This window comes from Cavia porcellus, unplaced genomic scaffold (genome assembly GCF_034190915.1).
Source record: "Cavia porcellus strain 051 isolate PalLab524CR breed Dunkin Hartley unplaced genomic scaffold, mCavPor4.1 scaffold_8, whole genome shotgun sequence".
NCBI lineage: Eukaryota > Metazoa > Chordata > Mammalia > Rodentia > Caviidae > Cavia > Cavia porcellus.
The window spans coordinates 73,708,101-73,727,921 of record NW_026947491.1 but is presented as its reverse complement, the minus strand read 5'-3'; the positions used below and the strand labels follow the sequence as shown (position 1 = coordinate 73,727,921).

Here is a 19,821-nt window from a genome sequence, read left to right as displayed (position 1 = left end):
CAAATACAAATCCTTCACTTGAGACAAAACCTACTAATTTCAAAACTTTCCTTCCCTTGAAAACTATGACAACCAAAACATTTAATCTAGAATACCTTATCTCCAGATATATCTTCCATTTGACATTTTCTCATCTTGAGTAGCATTTTTCTACAGTACAAAAATCTCTATCTTCTTCATTTCTTTGAAAATTTTCATTAAAAATCTGAAATAATTTTATTAACTTCTAATCTCTTAATGTTCTACGGAACTTTAAGGCATTTAGGTAAAAGTATTATTCCATGGAATGAAATACTAATACTATAAATTGTTTACAAAGGTCAAATATTTTTTGCAAAGGTCTTAATTTTTTGTTTGATTAGTTGTTAAGATAAAAAATCTTAAATTTATGAGACTAAAAACTTTCTCATGCTGTTTAAAATTATGTAAAATGGTATCAAGTTTTATAAATAAATTTATAATTATTATTACTGAAGGACTGAGTGTAAAATGTTAATCAAAAAACTAAGAAATGCATTTTAAGCAATAGAACACACATAACTAGAATGTATAAGAGAATATAAACAGAATGCAGCAAATAATCAGTCCCAGGTTACCCTGAGTAAGTAAGAGCTTTACAGCTGTATCCCCAAAGAAAAGGAATAGTTACGAAGTGCCTTCCGATATACATTCTTGGAATAACTAGGACTGTTTATCCTAATACAGATGGGGATGAGTGGGAAGGGAGTCAACATGTCCTAAGCAGCTTGTGTTTGACTCTTCTAGGAAAAAACTAGACATAGACCAGAGTTCACTTTCCCTCACAAGTGATAAATCTACTTACCACTTGTAATGCATTTTAAAAATAGGCGTTTCAGAAAGCATACACACTTAAAGCATATGTTTTAGACAGGCATTTTATAAGTCTCATGGAAAAAGACTCTAAGCTGAAAGTCAGAGCTCTGCATTTAAGAGACCTAGAACACACACATTTCTGCTGCATATTAAGTTCTCATGTAACTTTGAAGCAATATCTAATTGATAGCATTCACTGGAAATATAACCAAACACCTGGAAAATTAAAAAAATACATCCTTGAGGACTATTATGATAAAATTTCTTGTCCCAGACCTGTAGGTGCTACGTGGTTATAGTAGTTGAGAGCCTTCTGCGTAAGATACACTTTCAAATTTCGGCAATTGTTACCTTGCAGTTTCCTCATATGCACTATTGGATGACGGTACATACTTCACGGTATTATGCATTTATTATCTTAATTGATGAGTGAAACTTTGAAAGACCGTGTTAGGTTAAAATATTATTTTCACAATCATTACCAATTATCTGTAATAGCAACAACTGTTAACATTTACTGAGTACATGAATACATACTATATGCTAGGTACTGCTTTTTACTGAGTGCATACTATGTTTTAAATATTGTTTTAAATAGTTTACATGTTTTATTCATTCAGTCATTAACAACAACCCTATGAGAAAAGTATTGTTCCTGATATGATATTTTTTTCTATTTTACTGATGAAAAATTAAGCTGCAGAGAAATTCTGATATATATGTATCCAATTGCTAAACCAATATGTAACGACAGGACACAAAGCAGCTGTCTGACAGTAAAACTCATACACTTGAACAAACTCTAATGTCCATATATGATATATATGTATCCACTAAGCCAGTATGCAAGAAGGACAGGACATAAAACAGCAGTCTGTACTAAAACTCATACACTTAAACAAATTCTAATGGCCAGGAAAAGTTTTTAATAAAATTTTAGAAAGGCATAATTAATAATTTATGTAACAACAATATACAAGGTAGTTAGCAATGTTCTTGGCCTAGTGTAAGTAAGTGAAACTTGGTTTTGCTATCTTATTTTTAAAAAAATTCAAATTGACATTAATTTTACTTGAAGCAAAAGGGAGATGTATAAAATTCAAGTCCAATAAAAATAATCTTATGAAAAGCCTTAAAATCTCTTAAATATTTTTATGTGTCTCCTGAATATTTGGTAGAAGACAATGTAATTATATGTATATTTAGGGGATATATTAAGTTTCCATTTTTATTTGGAAGCCCATTTGGCTGTTATAATTTATGACTAAATCAAATAAATAAAAATTATCAAAAAGTGAACTGAACTATATATTTTGGGGTATAGTTAAATAATACAGTGAATGTTATATCTTGTTTATCTCTGCTTGAACTAAGTCCATAAAAGCTTTACAGTCAGCAACAATATTCTTTAGACATATTTATAGACTGCTTAATGTAATATGAATAAATGAGAGGCTCGTATAATAGTATAATATGGAAACTTTCCTAAAAGCTCAATTTACTTCTCTGAAAGTTCACTTCACTTTTAAAGTAAACACACAGAACATGTATAGATTTGAATATGTGGTGGTGACAAGTAGAGGTGATATTTATTAAAATCCATCAGGTTTTTAGTTCATCAGCAGGTCAAGCATGAAGAGGGCTTGATGGGGAAAAAAAAAACTACTGCATTCATTAGCTGAATTAAAGTAAACACTCTCACTCACCCCTTGGCCTACTGCAACCCGCTCCAATGCCTAGAAAATAAAGAGAATAAGACAAAGACTGCTGATCTATGTCGTCTTCTAATATTTATATACATATAGTAAAGGATCTATAAAAGTCCCACTTGAAATGATGAATTAAGTGATAACATTTAAGTTTATACACTTGAAAGTGTTCATATCATTAAAGAATGTTAGCAGTAGGTTTGTATAATTTAGGTTGAATTTTTAATAGATATGTGTCATATACAAACAACATATACACATTAATTATGCATAGTTCTTGAATTTCAGAAAGAATTAAGAAAGAAATGAAATGATATAGGTTGAACTCATGTTTAGTGTAAATAACCAAATAAATCCAAAGCTATTTATATGTATACATGAGATACATAAATAAATTTACATATAACATCAAAATAACATCACTGTTAATATGCAATTTAATCTAAAACAAACAAATTTAGTACCCTTATCTCTTTACCTTACCTACTTACCCTTACCCATTGTGAAATGTGCCTTCTACAAAAACTAAAAAAATCAAAATAAAACAAAATGAAAAGTACCTAAACTTTGAGTATTTTTCAAAAAGATCAGTTACAGAGCAGAGATGTACCAAAAGACATCAAGGTGAATAAGGACTGGAATGGAGCTCAGGAAATGGGCATTCCATGAGGAGTTTCCATGGCTCAGGGAAAGTTCTTAAGAGTAACATGGTCTACATTAATGGGACTTATATTTCAAAAAAACTTTTTTTGGTATTTTGATCCATGTTTATTTTTATATCAATTATTCTTGTTCTGCATACAACATATTCTTTTACCTTTCTAAAGGATATTAATAGTCATTGTATGTTAGTTTATTTTGGATACTTTCCATTTCCACCAAGTTGCTTTTTTTAATTAAAAAAATATAATAGGTATTAACCTTAATTAGTGATTTTTGTTAGTCTGCTGATCATTAAAATGGGAGTATCATTAACCTGATTAGAAAACATTATGCTTCTGAGTACACTAATTGTGGGTGCCACCGTAGAGAAATAGATCTATCCTGTTTTACAGCAAAATCCTTGCTGTCAGTATCTTTTAAGTATTATCTCTCAGGATAGTCACATTCACTGAAAGGACTATTTGAATGTCTTGCCTGGAGAGCATAAATCTGCTTGTCAACACTGTGGGAACCACATCATTCAAGAATGATCTGTCAGTCTAACAGGATTCTGAACAAGTAACATTTACACATAAAAGGAAAGAACAAGACAAGTTTCCAGAAAGTACTTTCAGTAGGGCTATAAAAGTATTATTTGAGCATACATTTCTAAGACTATTCTAGGATAGACAATCTAGAATACTGGTATACTATTTCTTATGTTGCTATGTAATCAACATAGAGATGATGGGCTTTAAAGAATTAATTTAACTTCTGGTTAACTTTTAAATATATTATCCCACAAACTACATTTCATTAAAAAATTTTATAACACACTTTTAATATGCAAGTATTTTACATATTTTCATATACATATATTTTCATATATGTTTTGATACATATATAAATGATTATTATAGATAGGTAATTTGATCTATTATCTAATAATTATCTTTGTGGGTGGTAAAAACATCTAAGATACACTCCCAGAAAATTTTAGTGTGCATTAATACAAGAGACTTAGCTATAGTCCTCATGCTGTAATTTAGATATATAGATTTATTCATCCAATATAAATGTGGTATTTAAAACTTCTGATCACAATCACATATACTATTCTTTGTAAAGCTACATCATGGCATGAACAAAGAGCACCAAGGATTAAAATGTTCTAGGTCTAAGGACAGTAGTCAAATCAACCATAATAAAATTTTTACTTAACTAGATACTTTATATGTCAGGTAGCTTAATATTTTTCCATTTTATAAAAAAATTATTCGAGGAAATAATGTCTACAAAGATGTCATAAGGCTATGTGTACAGAACTAAACAGATTCTGTGTTTAAGATTTGGTAGTTGGTACATTTTATACAATTAATAACATGCAAATACTTGTTATTCAAAGTGGATAATATTTGAAATGAAAATCATTTTTTTCTCATAATCTTTAATACATAAAAGCATTAATGATGGTACTCTACAAAATTTGGGATTTACTGCATGATATAAACCACAAGTAACAAATCCCGTATCTGTATAAAGATTTTACTCTAGGAAAAATATAACCATACCAAACACGCTGACATTCTGGCATTATGACCACAGCACCATCTCTCTTCTTTTAAATACTGGCACATTGGAAATCCCCATTTTTCTTCAGTACATTCTGCAGATGGGGAAAAAATATGGATTATTTAAATAAAATTCTTCCTCTTTGACTTAAAATAAATAATCTATTGAGAAAGCAAATGAGTCAATGAGAAAGTCAAACAGTAGTTAAACATGGAAGTGGTGATGTTTAACAGGTCATTTCAGTTTGTTAAATGTTTCATTTAACATATTCACATTATGAAAATTGTATTTACTCAACAACAGCTGTTTCGTGTTTAAGTTCTAGTTTTGATACCAACCAATTTGCCAAAATTGTTTAAGATTTAGCAAAAGCAACTTAAAATGCAAATGCATTTCAGGTTCTGTATAGCTAAAGGAGATTAATAACGTACTGGACATTTATTGTTGGCCTGGCTTTATAAAAAAAGTGATACTAAATATGACATTTGGCAATTTACTGTACAATGAGTTTACTGCTAATAACACTGAAGCATCTCTCTTTCTTTACTCTTTCTTTACTACTTTCTTTACTACTGTTCAGAAAAAGAACAGCTGCATAGGTTCTTATTTTCTCATTATTTTAAAAACATGTAATAGTTTCAGCTGTGATACAGTTTGGCTCAATCTCACTTTATTTAATTCAAGGAATGACAAAAATGAAAATTCATCTGCTCCACACATCTACTACCCAACTCATTCCTACAGTTACATTTGCAACTTGTTGATGTTCAAATTGTCATATAGAACTAGCTGCACAAGGCTTTTGAAAAGGAAAAGAAACCAATTTCTATTTTAAACTAAACCCTAAAAATAATTTGAAATTTATGAAAAATGTGATATAAAAGCAAACTAAAAGCTAGGCATGGTGGCACATTCCTGTAATCCCAGCACTCAGGAAACTGAAGCAGGAGAATTGTTGCAAGTTCAAGACCAGCCTGTGCTACAAAGTGAGTCCAAGGCCAGCCTGAAATCCATAGTGAGACCCTATCTCAAAAAAACAAAACAAACAAAAAAGCTAAAGTAAATACAAATTTCTATTATACTAAAATTAAAGTTAAAACAGAACTGCAAACTTGATACAAGAAAACTCTAAAAGAAGATGCAAGCAAGGCAAATTCCACTCAAAAATCTTCTGCACTATGAGGATCATATGATTTTTGATTAAAACAGCAAGTTTATTGTTATTAGAATTATTATTATTATTATTGCGTAGGATTGAACCCAGCACCTCATACATGCTTGTCTAGTGTTCTACCTCTAAGTTAGATTCCCAGCCCTTAAGTTTGAATTTAATGCAGATCACAAATTGATGAAGGAGGTTTCTTTAAAGTATGGATTGGAATTTATAACAGACTTTACTGATAATCAGATCGATAATTGGAGGTGGGCATGCTTGCAATCCCTTGCACTCAGGAGGCTGAGGCAGAAAGATTGCCATGAGTTTGAGGCCAGCCTGGGCTACACAGGCACAAACTATATAATGAGACCTTGTTTCAAAACCAAAACAACAATAAGAAAATCAGTGTAAACAGGGCAAAAATATCAGTAAGTCAGCCCCATCACTTTGATCAGCACAAGTCAGGGAACAGAGCTAAGGCAAGACCGTCCTTTACCAGTCTGCATTTCTCAAAACGATTGCCCCATGTGCCAGAATACAAATAATAATAATACTAGTATTTATACAGTATTTTATATAGTGAGACACTATAATATATGCTTTAAATATATTAACCCACATTAGTCCCTACAGCAATTATGTTAACTGGTTATCCTATTCCTCTTATATTTCAGATAAAAAAATTGGTCACAGGTAGGTAGCACAGGAAAATAATTCACAAATCTAGCACATGAAAGATCTGGAAAGTAAACTCTGTTTCACTTCAGGCCTCATGTTTATGACTATTATGCTATATAAATGTACATTAAGAAACAATTTCACTTACAGTTATATAGAGCTCATGAAACCTTGGAAGGCTATCCAGGTCCTGGGGGCCCTGGTCTACTTCTTCTTCTACTTTTTTTTTTTTTTTTGTTCTGCAGTAAGTTTACTTCCATCCCTTCTTTTCTAGTGTTAAAAGTTTGTTTTCTTCATTTCTTTCTTTCCTTGCTTATGCTAGCCTCAAAGTCATGGAGATTCTCCTGCCTCAGGCTCTGAAGTGCTGGGATTACAGGTGTATGCCACCAGACCAGCTTCAATTTCTTGTTTTCAGCTCTCCCCCCCTCCCAATCTATTTCTTTTCTTCCCTCTGGCTTGGAAGGAACTTTGCTATTGAACTTCTATTTCCAAAATGATTTGAAACAGAGGTTTGAGTTTTATTGCAACAGTTTAACTAAGACATGATTACTGCCAAATTCAAGGGTTACATTAAGCCAAAGTTTACTATAAGGACTTTGTAAACAGCTAGAGAGATGACAGTGTGCTATTTTATTCCTAGATTTTAGCACTGTAAAACAGCTAGTTTCCTATCTTCAAATACATTTTCTCCAAGAAATACATTTCTTGTAGTAACACGAGTATTTCTCTGTTTAAAGACTTAAATTCTCAGAGAAGTTTTGGCCAATTGGATATCCGTAGAAATACGTATGCAAATTCAGAATCATATGGTTAAAGGAGGGGGTGCTCTTTTCTGTACACTCCCTACTCTCTTACTTCAGTCCATCTTTGTTTGATTGTGGTCATATTAGTAGTCTAAGACCATGTAGACAAGAGCAACAGAGGGTGGAACAGGACATCCTGGTTTCTTAGAAGACTTCTTAGTAGACCGATTCCAAAGAAGCGCTAATTCTCCACCTCTGGATTGAAACTGAAATATCCCTCTGCCTCACATCACTTTGGTTCTGGATCTATTATACTTCTAAATTCTTAACAGAGGAGTGTGCTTAAGATAAGGCTAATTTTGTACACCACCCTACAATAAATGGATAATCATGATTCTGTTCAGAAGCAAAACTCAGAAGACGAAGGAAGCAGTATCTCAGGAACATCCTTAAAGTATCCAGAGCACAGCAGTTGAATAGTTACACTCCAATTAATAGTCATTTATGGAAATGGATGTCTGACCATCTTAAATAAGGAAGCAAGCCATGAAAATACTGTCACCCCTCCACATCCCTGTGCTCCAGTCACAGATTCAAACAACTGCAACATATAAACATTACAGACACCTTTTTGCTTGCCATTATGCCCTAAACTATACAGTATAACAACTATTTACATATCATTTATGTTTTACTAGGTATAGTAAGGATACCTACAGACGATTTAGAGTATAGAGGATGATAAATCTTATCATATGCTATTTGTATCAGAAACTTGAGCATTTGCGGACTTTGGTAGCCCTGAAAGGTTCTGGACCAATTTTCTGCAGAAACAGAGGGACGGCTATATTGGAGGATGATTTAACAAAACAAAATATAACACAAAAAACTAAGCTTCTATCAAGGTATATTCTCCCCAGATTATCTTACAACTTAAAAAAACAGACTAGCAATTTCTCAGTCTCTTTGAAATATTCCAACCAAATGCCTAGCAAGGAAGAAAAGAAGTAAACGAACTTTTAACAGTAGAAAGGAAGGGATGAAATTGAACTTATTGCAGAACATGAATGAACCTCACTTTTAAAAAGACAAACAAACAATAGATTTGTAATGAAAGTATAATTAGTGAACCATAAGTGCTGTCATTCACCTTAGGCTGTCAAAATAAAAGCATGTCTACTTGCCTGAAAATAGGTAGCGAGGCTTTAAATTTTGAACATGTTCTGTGACAGTTCTGGATTAACAAATGCACTCTAGAAATAAGGGAGTAAGGCATGAAGAGCAAGGGAGTAACTATGTTGTACAAGAGACATGAGACAGAAAAATCTACTGCTTGAGGAGAATGGGAAGTATGGTTACTTTGGGAAAAGTTAGGTTTTGATTAGAAAAGAAAATTACTTTTCAGAGAAGATGCAGCAGAGACAGACAATTTAGGTGATGTCTAATTGAATACCAGAGGCTACAGTACAATGTTTTTGAACTGGGAAAAGTGAGAGACAAAGTCAAAATGCAGGGAATTGGTGATTCATTGATTAGGGTTTTATAAATAAGGGATAAGCAGTGAGACCTAGGGAGAGGCTGGTACATACAGCGATAAAGGCTAGGGTTAAATCCTGAGTTTCCAGAGACACAGTGGTGAAGCTGTGAATGCTGTGGCAGTGGGAAGAATTTCCCCCACAGACTAGAGTTCTGTTTCTCAACTGACTTCTGGTGATAAAGGGAAGACACAGGCAGAGACACACACAGAATCCTCCTTTCTGGATGATACAGCATGGAAGCCAGCGCACAGCGCTCACACATGGCACATGGTGCAATCGCTGGAGAAACGCAGACTGGTAAAGGATGGTCTTGCCTTAGCTCTGTTCCCTGACTTGTGCTGATCAAAGTGATGGGACTGATTTACCGATATTATTTGCCCTGTTTACACTGAATGGAGTTATTAGGCTCCTGTTAATGGCTCATCTTTATTCTTCTCAATCCCCCTTCCCCTCCTCCTCAACCCTCGTCCTTGTTTCACTTCTCTACTGGAAAAGATCTGTCCCCTTGTCCCTTCCTAAGAGGGTCAGGGAAGGGATTAAGAAAAAAGGCTATAATATATACATGTAAGCACTTCCCAAGATGATTGTACACTGCATCAATTGCAAACATATACTAATAAAAATACAGTAAATTAAATAAAAAAGCTTCGAGGCTTAAAATGGTTTTTTGCTTTAGAGATTATGAAGCTACTACTTAGTACCACAGTGAAGTCCAAAAGAAGGTATTCTCAATCTGTCAGTAAGAGAGTTTTCTCTATACAGTGTATTAAATTCTTACATAAAAGAACATGAAAGACAGAAGGATAGACTTACTCCCTAACTTGCTTCCCTGAATCTCTTACACACTTACAAACTTTGAGATCCTGAGGGAATTTCTAGGAAATGCTAGGTTTGGCTGAAGGCTACGTGAAACTGTATCATTCTACAGGACACCACAAATTTAATAATCACCATGGGTTTTCTGAATTTACATCACAATTTCCTCTGGGATTAAGATCATGGTGGGCTCTCCCCTCCTCCTGCAGAGCAAACAACTGACAGATATACTATTACTCATCAGAGGCCATATATTGTATAGATCTGCTGATGTTATTTATTTTAAATAAATGAAACTTTGCTCTTTTTGTCCAATATATCTGCTATAGATTGGATCTGCAATGGTCTCTGAAGTCCCATAAATTAAAAGTCATTTTTAGCTTGGCAGTATTGGAAAGAGGTGTAAGACTTTTTAGGAGGCTGGGCCAGTCATCCAGGGAATGCCCTCGAGCAGGACAACAGTATGCTGGCCACTCTGGGGAATGCGCTCCAACAGGACAATGGTATGCTGGCCACTGTTTCCCTCCTCCTCAGCCATGAGGTGCGCAGGCCTCCTCTATCACATGTGTCTCCTGCTACATACAGTGTCACCAGAGGACCAAGCAACCATGGACTGAAATCTCTAAAACAGTAAGCCAAAATAAGCTTTTCCTCTTCGGAAGTTACCATCTCAGCCCTTCATTACATAACACAAGGACCAACACAAGCCCCCCATTTCCCCTCCTCACCTAGTCCGTACTCTTATTTCAACTATTCTACTCTTTGCTTCTGTTTGACTATTTTCCATTTTACACATAAGTAAGACCAGGCAGCATTTGTTGTTTTGCTTATTGGACAGCACAATTTCCTGCATATTTCCTTCTTTTACCAAAGCTGAGTAATATTCTATAGCAACATGCCATATTTTCCTTAAATATTTATCAATCTACACTTACATTGATTTTGTACCTTGGTTATTATAAATAATTTTGCAAACACAAGAGTACAGATAATTTCTTTGAGATTAGTATTTCGACCCCTTTGAATATACACCCAAATGTGGAAACTGCTAGACGACCTTACATGTAACCTCTATATATTGATTTCCATACTGGATACACCAATTTACATGTAAAAGGATTCTTTTTTCTTCATATTCTTGCCAACAGGTATTGCGCTTTGAAATTTGGTTTCATTTTCCTAGCTTTCCTGCCAGCACTTGTGCTTTGTAATTTTAACATAATCACTTTAATATGTCTGAGTAGTGATTAGGTTCAGATTTCCCTTACGATTAGTCATTTTAAGTAGCTTATACTGTTGGTCAGATGTACATCTTCTTTGAAAAAATGCCTACTCAGGCTCTTTACTCATTTATGCTTTTTAAAAAGGTTTTACTATTGAGTTATGACAGCTTCTTATATACTTGAGATATGAATTCCTTTTAAGATAGTCTGTAAATATCCTTGCTTATAGGCTGACTTTTCATGTTATTAAATGTTTCCTTTACTGTGTACAAAATTACTAGTTTAATATAATTCTATGTGTCTACTTTTGCTTTCATATGTAATAAATCACTATAATGTCCAAAATATTTTCCCTATATTTTCTTCTAAGTTTTATTGTTTCAGACTTTACATTTAAGTCTCCATACCATTTTGGAATGAATAATTATGCTTTATGTTTAATCTATCTTAACTAAGGTATTTTATATATGGTGCGAGACGAGTCCAATTTTGTTCTTTTACATGTGGATATCCAATTTTTCAATGTTAAGTACTGAAGACTATCTTTTTTTGTCTTTTTCATTTTTAGCGGTACCATGAGACTATCTTTTTCTAATTGAGTATTTGTGACACCTTTGTTGGATAAAGAAGATGTTTTGCTTTATTGTTTTTATATAATTACATTTATTGGTACGATTTAGACATACATAATGCTCATATTCATCACAGGGAATTTGTATCTGTATAGGACATATTTTGATTTCTCTATTTTTCCCAATCCCCTCTCCTCCCTGCAGTCCATTTCTCCCTCACTATCTACAAAGCTTTGTTTCCATTTTATCCTTTCTTTAAATCAATTTATCCCCTTTTCCCTTCCTTTCTCCCCCCTCCCCGTTCTTCCATTTTGAACAATCTCTCCCCATTTCACAGTATCTATTACACATTTTGGTCCTTATGTTTTCAGTTTCTCATTCTAGGGAGACAATGGGATGTTTACACATGTGTGTCTAACATCTTTCACTTAAGAGTATGGTTTCAAGGTGCATCCATTTACCTAGAAAAGCCTCAAATTTATCCTGCAATACTGAGAAGTACTCCGTTTTATAAAAAAAAAAAAAAAAAAAAAAAAAAAAAAAAAAAAAAAACTCCCACATCTTTATCCATTCATTGGTTGATAGGCATTTGGGTTGTTTTCACTATTTAGCTATTTCAAATTGTGCTACTATAAACATGGGTGCATATGTATCACTGTGGTATGATGTTTTAATTTCCTTCAGGAAGATACTGAGAAGGGGAAGAGCTAGGTTAAAAGGAATCTCTAAGCCTAATTTTTTTGAAGAATTTCCATATCATACCAGTTTACACTCCCACCAACAGGGGAGAAAGGTTCCTTTTTCTCGCAGCATTGTCAACATTTGTTATTGATTTTTTTGATGATAGCCATTCTTTCTGGAGATGGAGTCTCAGCATTGTTTTAATTTGCATCTTTCTAAAAACCAGTGATGTTGAACATTTTTCTATTTTTTGTTTTTATGTATATTTTTATGCTTTATAATGTTATTTTGACTCCTATAATTTAGTAATGTTTTGAAATCAGGGATTATGCTACTTTCAACTTTAACTCCAAATTTCTTTGAAGTACTTAGTATCTTTTATGGGTTACAAATAAATTTCAATATATTTCCTATTTCTATAAAATATGCCACTGTGATTTTTCACAAGGATTATATTGAATCCACTGAATGCTTTGGGAGGTATGGACACTTTAATAACATTAATTCTTCCAACCCATGAACATGTGACGACTTTCCATTTATCTTTTTAAATTTCTTTCACTTGGGTATTGTAGCTCTATTATATAAATTAGTCTTCTCCTTGGTTAAATTAATTCATAAGTATTTTATTCTTTTTGATATCAGTGTGAATAATTTATTTTAATTGTATTTTAGGATGGGCCATTGTCAGTGCATGGCAACAACTGAGTTTTGCATGCTAGTTTTGTGTCCTATCATGTTACTGAATTCAATTAACACTAATAGGATTATTTTAAAATATAGTCTTTAGAGATTTCTACAGCTGCAAACAGTTTGACTTTCTATTTCTAACTTGGATTCCTTCCTTCTGTTTCATAATTGCTCTGGCTAGGACTTTCATTACTATGGTAAGAGAGAAGAATTGGCATCCCCTGTCTTGTTCTGAGTCTTCTGCAGAAGACTTTCTCCTTTTTACCACTGAACATGACGCTAGATTTTTCATAAAAAATATTGTGTTTAAGTAAATTTATTCTTTACATCATTTGTTGAAAGTCTTTGTCAAGAAGGAGCACTGAAGCATGGTCCTCCTCTATGTTCTCTGTAATTGAGTGTGCATCCTGGGCAGGGGAACACACAAGAAGCGCTGAGGGAGGGAGGAAGGGAACACCCACCTCGACACCTGATCAGCTGCATCAACCCTGGTGGTCAACGGGATGGTAGGTGTTGCAGCCAGATCTCCACAGTTTTTTGCTTTTGTACAGATATTATATAGTCTTTCAGAAATACTGTATTTTTTAAAAAAGGTTATCATTATATTACTTAACAGTCATTTTGCCTCATTTTTAGGTTTAGTCTTTGTTCTGGACCATTCTCTTTAAAAATCAACCAAAGATTCAATTTTCTTTCTGCCTGCCTGCTTGAGCAGAAACAACTGTGCTCTCCTGCCTTTGGACTGGGACTAGATCATCAATACTCTGGTTCTCACATTTTCAGACTTAGTCTGGAATGTAAGCCATTAGTTTTCCTGGATCTTAAGGCTGTGTAACACGATTCTTCTTAGTCTCCACAACCATAGGAGCCAATTCTTTACAGTAAATCTCATTACATATTGTATATATATTTATGAAAGTAGTGTGCATATGCAAGCATAAGAATCCAGACTAAAACTCTAGCTATATATAGTACTACTTATAACAATCTTTTTTCTGTTAACCATCCCTTCTACTGCTTCCATTGTATGTTCAGTGTTTTAATGTTACACTTAATCTTTAATTAAAAGTACAAGCTGGATATACTATCTCAAGATACATACATATATATATATATATATATATATATATATGTCATTTTCATGTATGTATGAAAATGAACACAAAAAGATGTACATATTAATTTAAGAGGCATAGTTACATTAAAACATTGTCTGTTAATGAATCAGTCCAAACAGTACTGCCTTGGTATATTTGTGTATGACAAATAGACAGCACAGGCCAGGTACTGAGGCAAATACTGGTCTGGTAAACAGCTGCTTCCAATGGAGGGTCTACCTTACTGTGTGTGACAGGTTCCCTTTGCTGTTTTTTATGAAAGAATTTATATGAAGGCATATATGGGACATTTGTGATTATTTATACTAATTTACATATCATGTTGTAACTTTATTCTATAAAAATTTCACAATAGTCCCAAACAGATAATGAAAAAAATTTAGGTAATTTTATTTTCATTTATTTACCATGGGGGGAAAATATAAGAACACTACATTTTTAGAAAAATAGGTTTGAAGTGCATTTGCTCTGTAGTGTCCAAATCCAAATTTATATACAAAACCAGTAGATTACAGCTAGCTTTTTTAAAAATCTGTTTTATATTAGTTTGACAGTCAACTTTCCATGAATTTCTCTCAGCTATACTTTCATATTACTTCACATTCGAAACATAAATGAGTTTTATGGCTTCTTTTAAGTGGACATATTAATTTCCTATTTTAGATTTAATCATATTGTCTTATTTACCAAGAACATAAGAAGAACTTATTATGCAAAATAAATCCAACAGGCATGTGGTTCAAAACCAGTTCAAGTTAATCACAAAAATAATGAGGTTCAAATTAAAGAAAAAAGGGGGCAAACTGTATTAAGGACCCATTTCTAAATATTGCAAAGCAGCAAAAAGATACCCTCGGGCAAAAATAAAATCAGTGCCAACATTCTCAAAAGTATACACAGCTCACTAAAGATCAGATACAGCTGTCAGTGTGAGGTAATTGCACAAAGAATGCCAAGAACATCTAGAAATCTCTGTATTCATCCCATATTAATTGGCAATAATTTTTCTGTGACATAGGTCCAGCTGAACAGCAAAAAGTAATGTGATATTATAATAAAAGCTTATAAACAGCTGAATCTACAAGGTTGACAGCACTTATCTGCTATAAGACTACAAAGAACGATACCTAGAACAGCATCCTAGAAACTTTTTTCAAGCGGAGACATGTCCTGACACTTTCTCATTGAATTACTGAGCTAGCTAATAAACTTCATGATACCTAAGAAAATGAAAAGTTAAATATGTATTTAATATGTTTTACTTCTTAAAAGTCAGACATATAAAACTTTAGGAGATACATTTATGGCCACTAGTGTACTAGTATAGATAGGTTTTAAAAGTGTAATTTGCAAAAACATATTATCATCCAAATACAGAATCACAGTGGGAAATAGGAGTGTTTGTCTATACGAACCAAATACAGTTAAGAAAAAACACATGTACCATAAACTAAATTGAAATGTCTTGACAAAAGTGAAATCCAGTTTAAAAGTAACAGGCACATTTTGGAAAGCTGTATGCAAGTCACAGGATATCATCAGAGCCACGAAACAGATCATCTAATTTAACCCATTTCTCTTCTTTCACTAATTTATAGATAAACTACAAAGGCTACTTGATTTATTCTAAAGTCATAACACTGCAGAGATAGAAGGAGAACTCTCATCTGTCAAAATATTTCTATGCAGTGATTAGAATCATCACCTCTGTCTATGTTTGCAGTATAATGTATGAACAACCTACTATGATACTGTGGGCAATGAGACACATAATGCATGATATTTAAATATGTCACACAGTGACATGTAAGCACCTACACACCATACTACCACTACTGTTATCTATAAAAGAACCTATTACATTGTGTACTTCTTTAAATCATTTTGTTTAGATATCTCGTGTCTTGGAGTCAGCAAATTGATACTCAAATCTGATGAGTGTCTAAATCTAAGTGTATTACAATATATAGTGATGTTCTTTTCTAAATTTTATTTAAAAAGAAAAAAAAGCAAAACAGAAGAAAAGGGAAGCAATAATAACAAAATTCAAAAAAAAACACTAAGTAATCACTAATTGACAAATTACATACTGTCATCTTAGAATAACTTGTTCAGGTTACAAAATTAAAGCACACAAAGTGGACATTCAAGCAGTGAGATTGCAAACAGTTCTGCTCAACGATCAAACAAAAACTTAGTAACATGGTTATCAATCCTACACTCTTAAACACACATGCATTTATATTCTTTAGAGCACTTTCTTTTCCTTTCCTTTGTATAGTGATGTTCTTCTTGCACTATGTTATTGTTATTAAATTAGTTCCATGTTCCCATAATTTTAAAGTCCTCATTTTAATTGTATGTTGGTTTTAAATTAAGGGAGTTGTTAAAAAATTTTCATATCCTAACCTTGAGATTCTTAATGAAATATTCATAAGGTATGAAAGGACTGACATACACAACAATGAAAAGAAATGATATAAATAATAATCATAATGTATATTTTATTTTTAAAACTTCATTTTTTCTAAATTATTATTCTGAAATATAATCCATCATATAATTTGTTTTAAAACATTACTTTCTCAACTTTCATGTTAAAATTTTCAGAAAAAGATTCTATATGATGTAATAGAAAGCATGTTATGTAACTGGTACATCTTAATAAGCAAATTAAAATATTTCTTTAATTCAGAAATTTATAATCTTGAAAATTCCTTTCAGATTCAGTTGAAAAGTTAGAGTGCTTATATGAAAAACTGAATGACTGAAAAGAAAACAAACTTAGGAAGACATATATATTCTTTCATACAGTATTTGTCAAAATAAACCAGCCTTTTTTTTTTTTTTTTGGTACCAGAAAATTGAACTCATGACCTCGTGGTTGCCAGGCAAGCGGCACCACTGAGCTAAAACCCTGGCCCCAATCAATTCATTTTTTAACCAATATATATTAAACATCTGCTCTATATCAGATACTGGTTGGTATGTTTAACATAGCATAGATAAGGAATTCGCAGCCAAATGAGTAAATTCAATTTGTTACAACAAACTTAAATTTATATAGCAATGTTTCAAACGGAATAGATAAATTAGTCTTCCCACCCCTGAGAAATAACAACCAACACCCGCAACTTAAATAAGGAGAGTTTTAAATTAGTTCATGATTTTAGGGGATTCAGTCTATGATGGCTTAATCCAAGGCAGAGATATCACAGGGAAAGGACACCGTGGAGCAAACATGAACAGTTCATGGCAGCTAGGAAGCGGAGCAGGAGAGCAGGGCCACAGAGAAAGAAGTTAGTGACCATATGACAGAAACCTCAGTTCCCAAACTTAACTCTTATCATGATTCTAGTCACAAACCGAATTGGACGAGAATTAAACCAAATTCATGGTTAGGTTCAATGTGGACCTCATGGGGAAATGTGACTGAGTTCTTATCCAATGTGGTTTGCAACCACAGTTGTGGAAAAAATAAAGTTTGTGAACTGAGGTAACACTGTATTGCCTCCATGATAGACTAACACATACCCAAAAATGTTTTACTAATTTTCCAGGTATTTACTAATCTAGTCAGGTTTACATATTATGACTAATAGTCTCTGTAGTGTACAGCCAGCATGATGATGGACCTGGCTTTTAGTGCCTCCAGCGATAGCTGATAAATCCGTATCTTCACAAACTCAACAATTAGTGATGTCAGGCTGCTGGCCTGAAATTGGCCAACTTGAGTGTATTTATATCACAAAAATGAGGAAATGCTCTGCATTAGAACTTTTATGGAGCCAATCATTAAGCATTTATCATTACAGCACTAGCTATTAATGGGCTATGAAATCAGTTACTGGGTTGTGACCAACATTTTATCATTTTAAAGAAAAGGAAAAGAATAAAAATGTCAATCTGCATCGTGGTAAAATGCTGTGATGTAAAATTAAGCACCTAATAAAGAACAAATATTAACCAAAACCAAAAAGAAAAGAGTACTTGTTTTTGAAAGTTTTAAGCATCAGCTATATATTTTTATCTCTATACTACTTGGTAGTGATCAAAATGTACTTCTTAATGTGTGTCTGAGTCAAAAAAATGTAAGTAGAAAAAACATGTAATCTTCTTCCAGAAACATGTTTTAAAATTTTCATGGTCAAAGAGTTCATACTTGGGAGGGGAAATAAAAGCTTTATAGTTAACAGATACATATTTGGAAGTGTCTTGTTTCTTCTCAAGAAATAATGAAGGGAGAATTTATGATCATAGTAAGATGATTATATAGATTTAAAGGTAAAAATAAAACCTATGTTTTGTCGAATTATTTATTTTCAAAAAGTTTCATCAAATACCTTTAGTTTTAACCAGTAACAAATCAGTGTTTTAAAAAATAAATATCATTTAACATCATTCCCATTATATGTGTTAGCTATTACAAGGAAAATACTAAAGATAAGCATTTTTACTTGCAAGAACCTCAGTCAGCTGTGAAAGGTAAATACTAAACAAATTATTATTAAATAACTTGATGCACTCCAAAGCTCAAGAATATTAGAGATAATAATCTTCTCTTACTCTTCTAGTCTCCCAATGCAGGACAGAAGAGGATATCCAGGGAATAAAGGAGGAGAGGGAGGACTACAAGAGAGAAAGCAAAAACGATGTTTCTGTAAAAGCTCTTAGTAGGCTACTCAAAAGTCATTTTTACTACTTTATACTTTGCCTGCCTCACAAAAGAAGCTAAAAAATAAACATCCAAATTTTCACACTCCCTTGTAGCTAAAACTTACCTGTGAACTAGTTAATACAATGAAACATGAACAATTCTTTAAAAATTTTAGACAGGTATTTTTTCCTTCTTGACTGAAGAAGACAGATGATCAAGAAGAAAATGTCCACCCATGCCCACTCCTCACTAAAATACTACAACTGTAACTGCAGTAATCACTTTGCAGTCTTGAGAGGAAAGCCTAAATGTGAATCTACTACTCCAGTATAAATGATTCAGTGACACTAACCCTAAAATCATGATCTGCTGACTTCCCCCCATGTCAAATAAGTAACTTTATTGCTTATCCACTTTTAGGTAGACTTTCAATTATCTGTATCCAAGAGTATTTAAAACTTGATATACATATGAGTAAACACTCTTTCTTTGTTTTGCAAGACATAACTCTTGAGGAGTCAGATGTCTCTGACAGTACAGAGCTTGCCAAGTGTGACAGTTCAAACCCATAATCCCAAGAACTCTGGAAGCTGAGGTAAAAAGAGTACTTTGAGTGTGTGGCCTATAAGCAGAGGCTGGTGGGTGACTGGAGATCCAAATTCCAGAGCACACAGCTATACAAAACAAGTATTAACAGAAATAAAAAATCAAATAAGCAATAACACAATTATAATGGGAGACCTTCACATGCTATTAACACAAAGGGATAGATCAACCAGATAGAAAATCAGCAAATAAATAACAGAACTGAATCATACCTGTGAACAAATGGACTTGATATATGTATACAGAGTGTTTCATCCAAAAACATCAGAATATACATTCTGTTCAGCAGTACATGGGACATTCTCTAAAACAGACCATATACTAGCCCACAAAACATACTTAAGTAAATGCAAAAGAATTGAAATTATCCCATGCATGTTATCAGATCATAGTGCCATTAAACTAGAAATTAATGATAAAAGAAACTATAAAAGCCCCACTAACACATGGAAACTTGTAATACACTACTGAGCAATCAGTGGGTCACAGAGGAAATTAAACAATATCTACAAGTAAACAAAAATATAAATAAAACTTACTGGAATCTGTAGGATGCAATGAAAAGAGTTCCCACATCACAAAAACA

At 33.0% G+C, this 19,821-nt stretch overlaps 1 protein-coding gene across 9 annotated transcripts in view; it reads right to left on the bottom strand.

Annotated features, from left to right (window-relative positions):
• The window catches only part of Mettl25 (methyltransferase like 25), an 85,418-nt gene that overhangs the window by 37,208 nt on the left and 28,389 nt on the right, over window positions 1-19,821 (bottom strand). For all 9 annotated transcript variants that reach the window (XR_010049396.1, XM_063255219.1, XM_063255222.1 and 6 more), the window contains 2 exons: window positions 4,757-4,851; window positions 2,541-2,570 (listed from right to left, as the gene is read on the bottom strand). Coding sequence is in view for 8 of the 9 variants with exons in the window: in XM_063255219.1 (XP_063111289.1) it covers window positions 2,541-2,570; window positions 4,757-4,851 (125 nt within the window). In the remaining variant the exon portion in view is untranslated. The remainder of the gene's footprint in view (window positions 1-2,540; window positions 2,571-4,756; window positions 4,852-19,821) is intronic.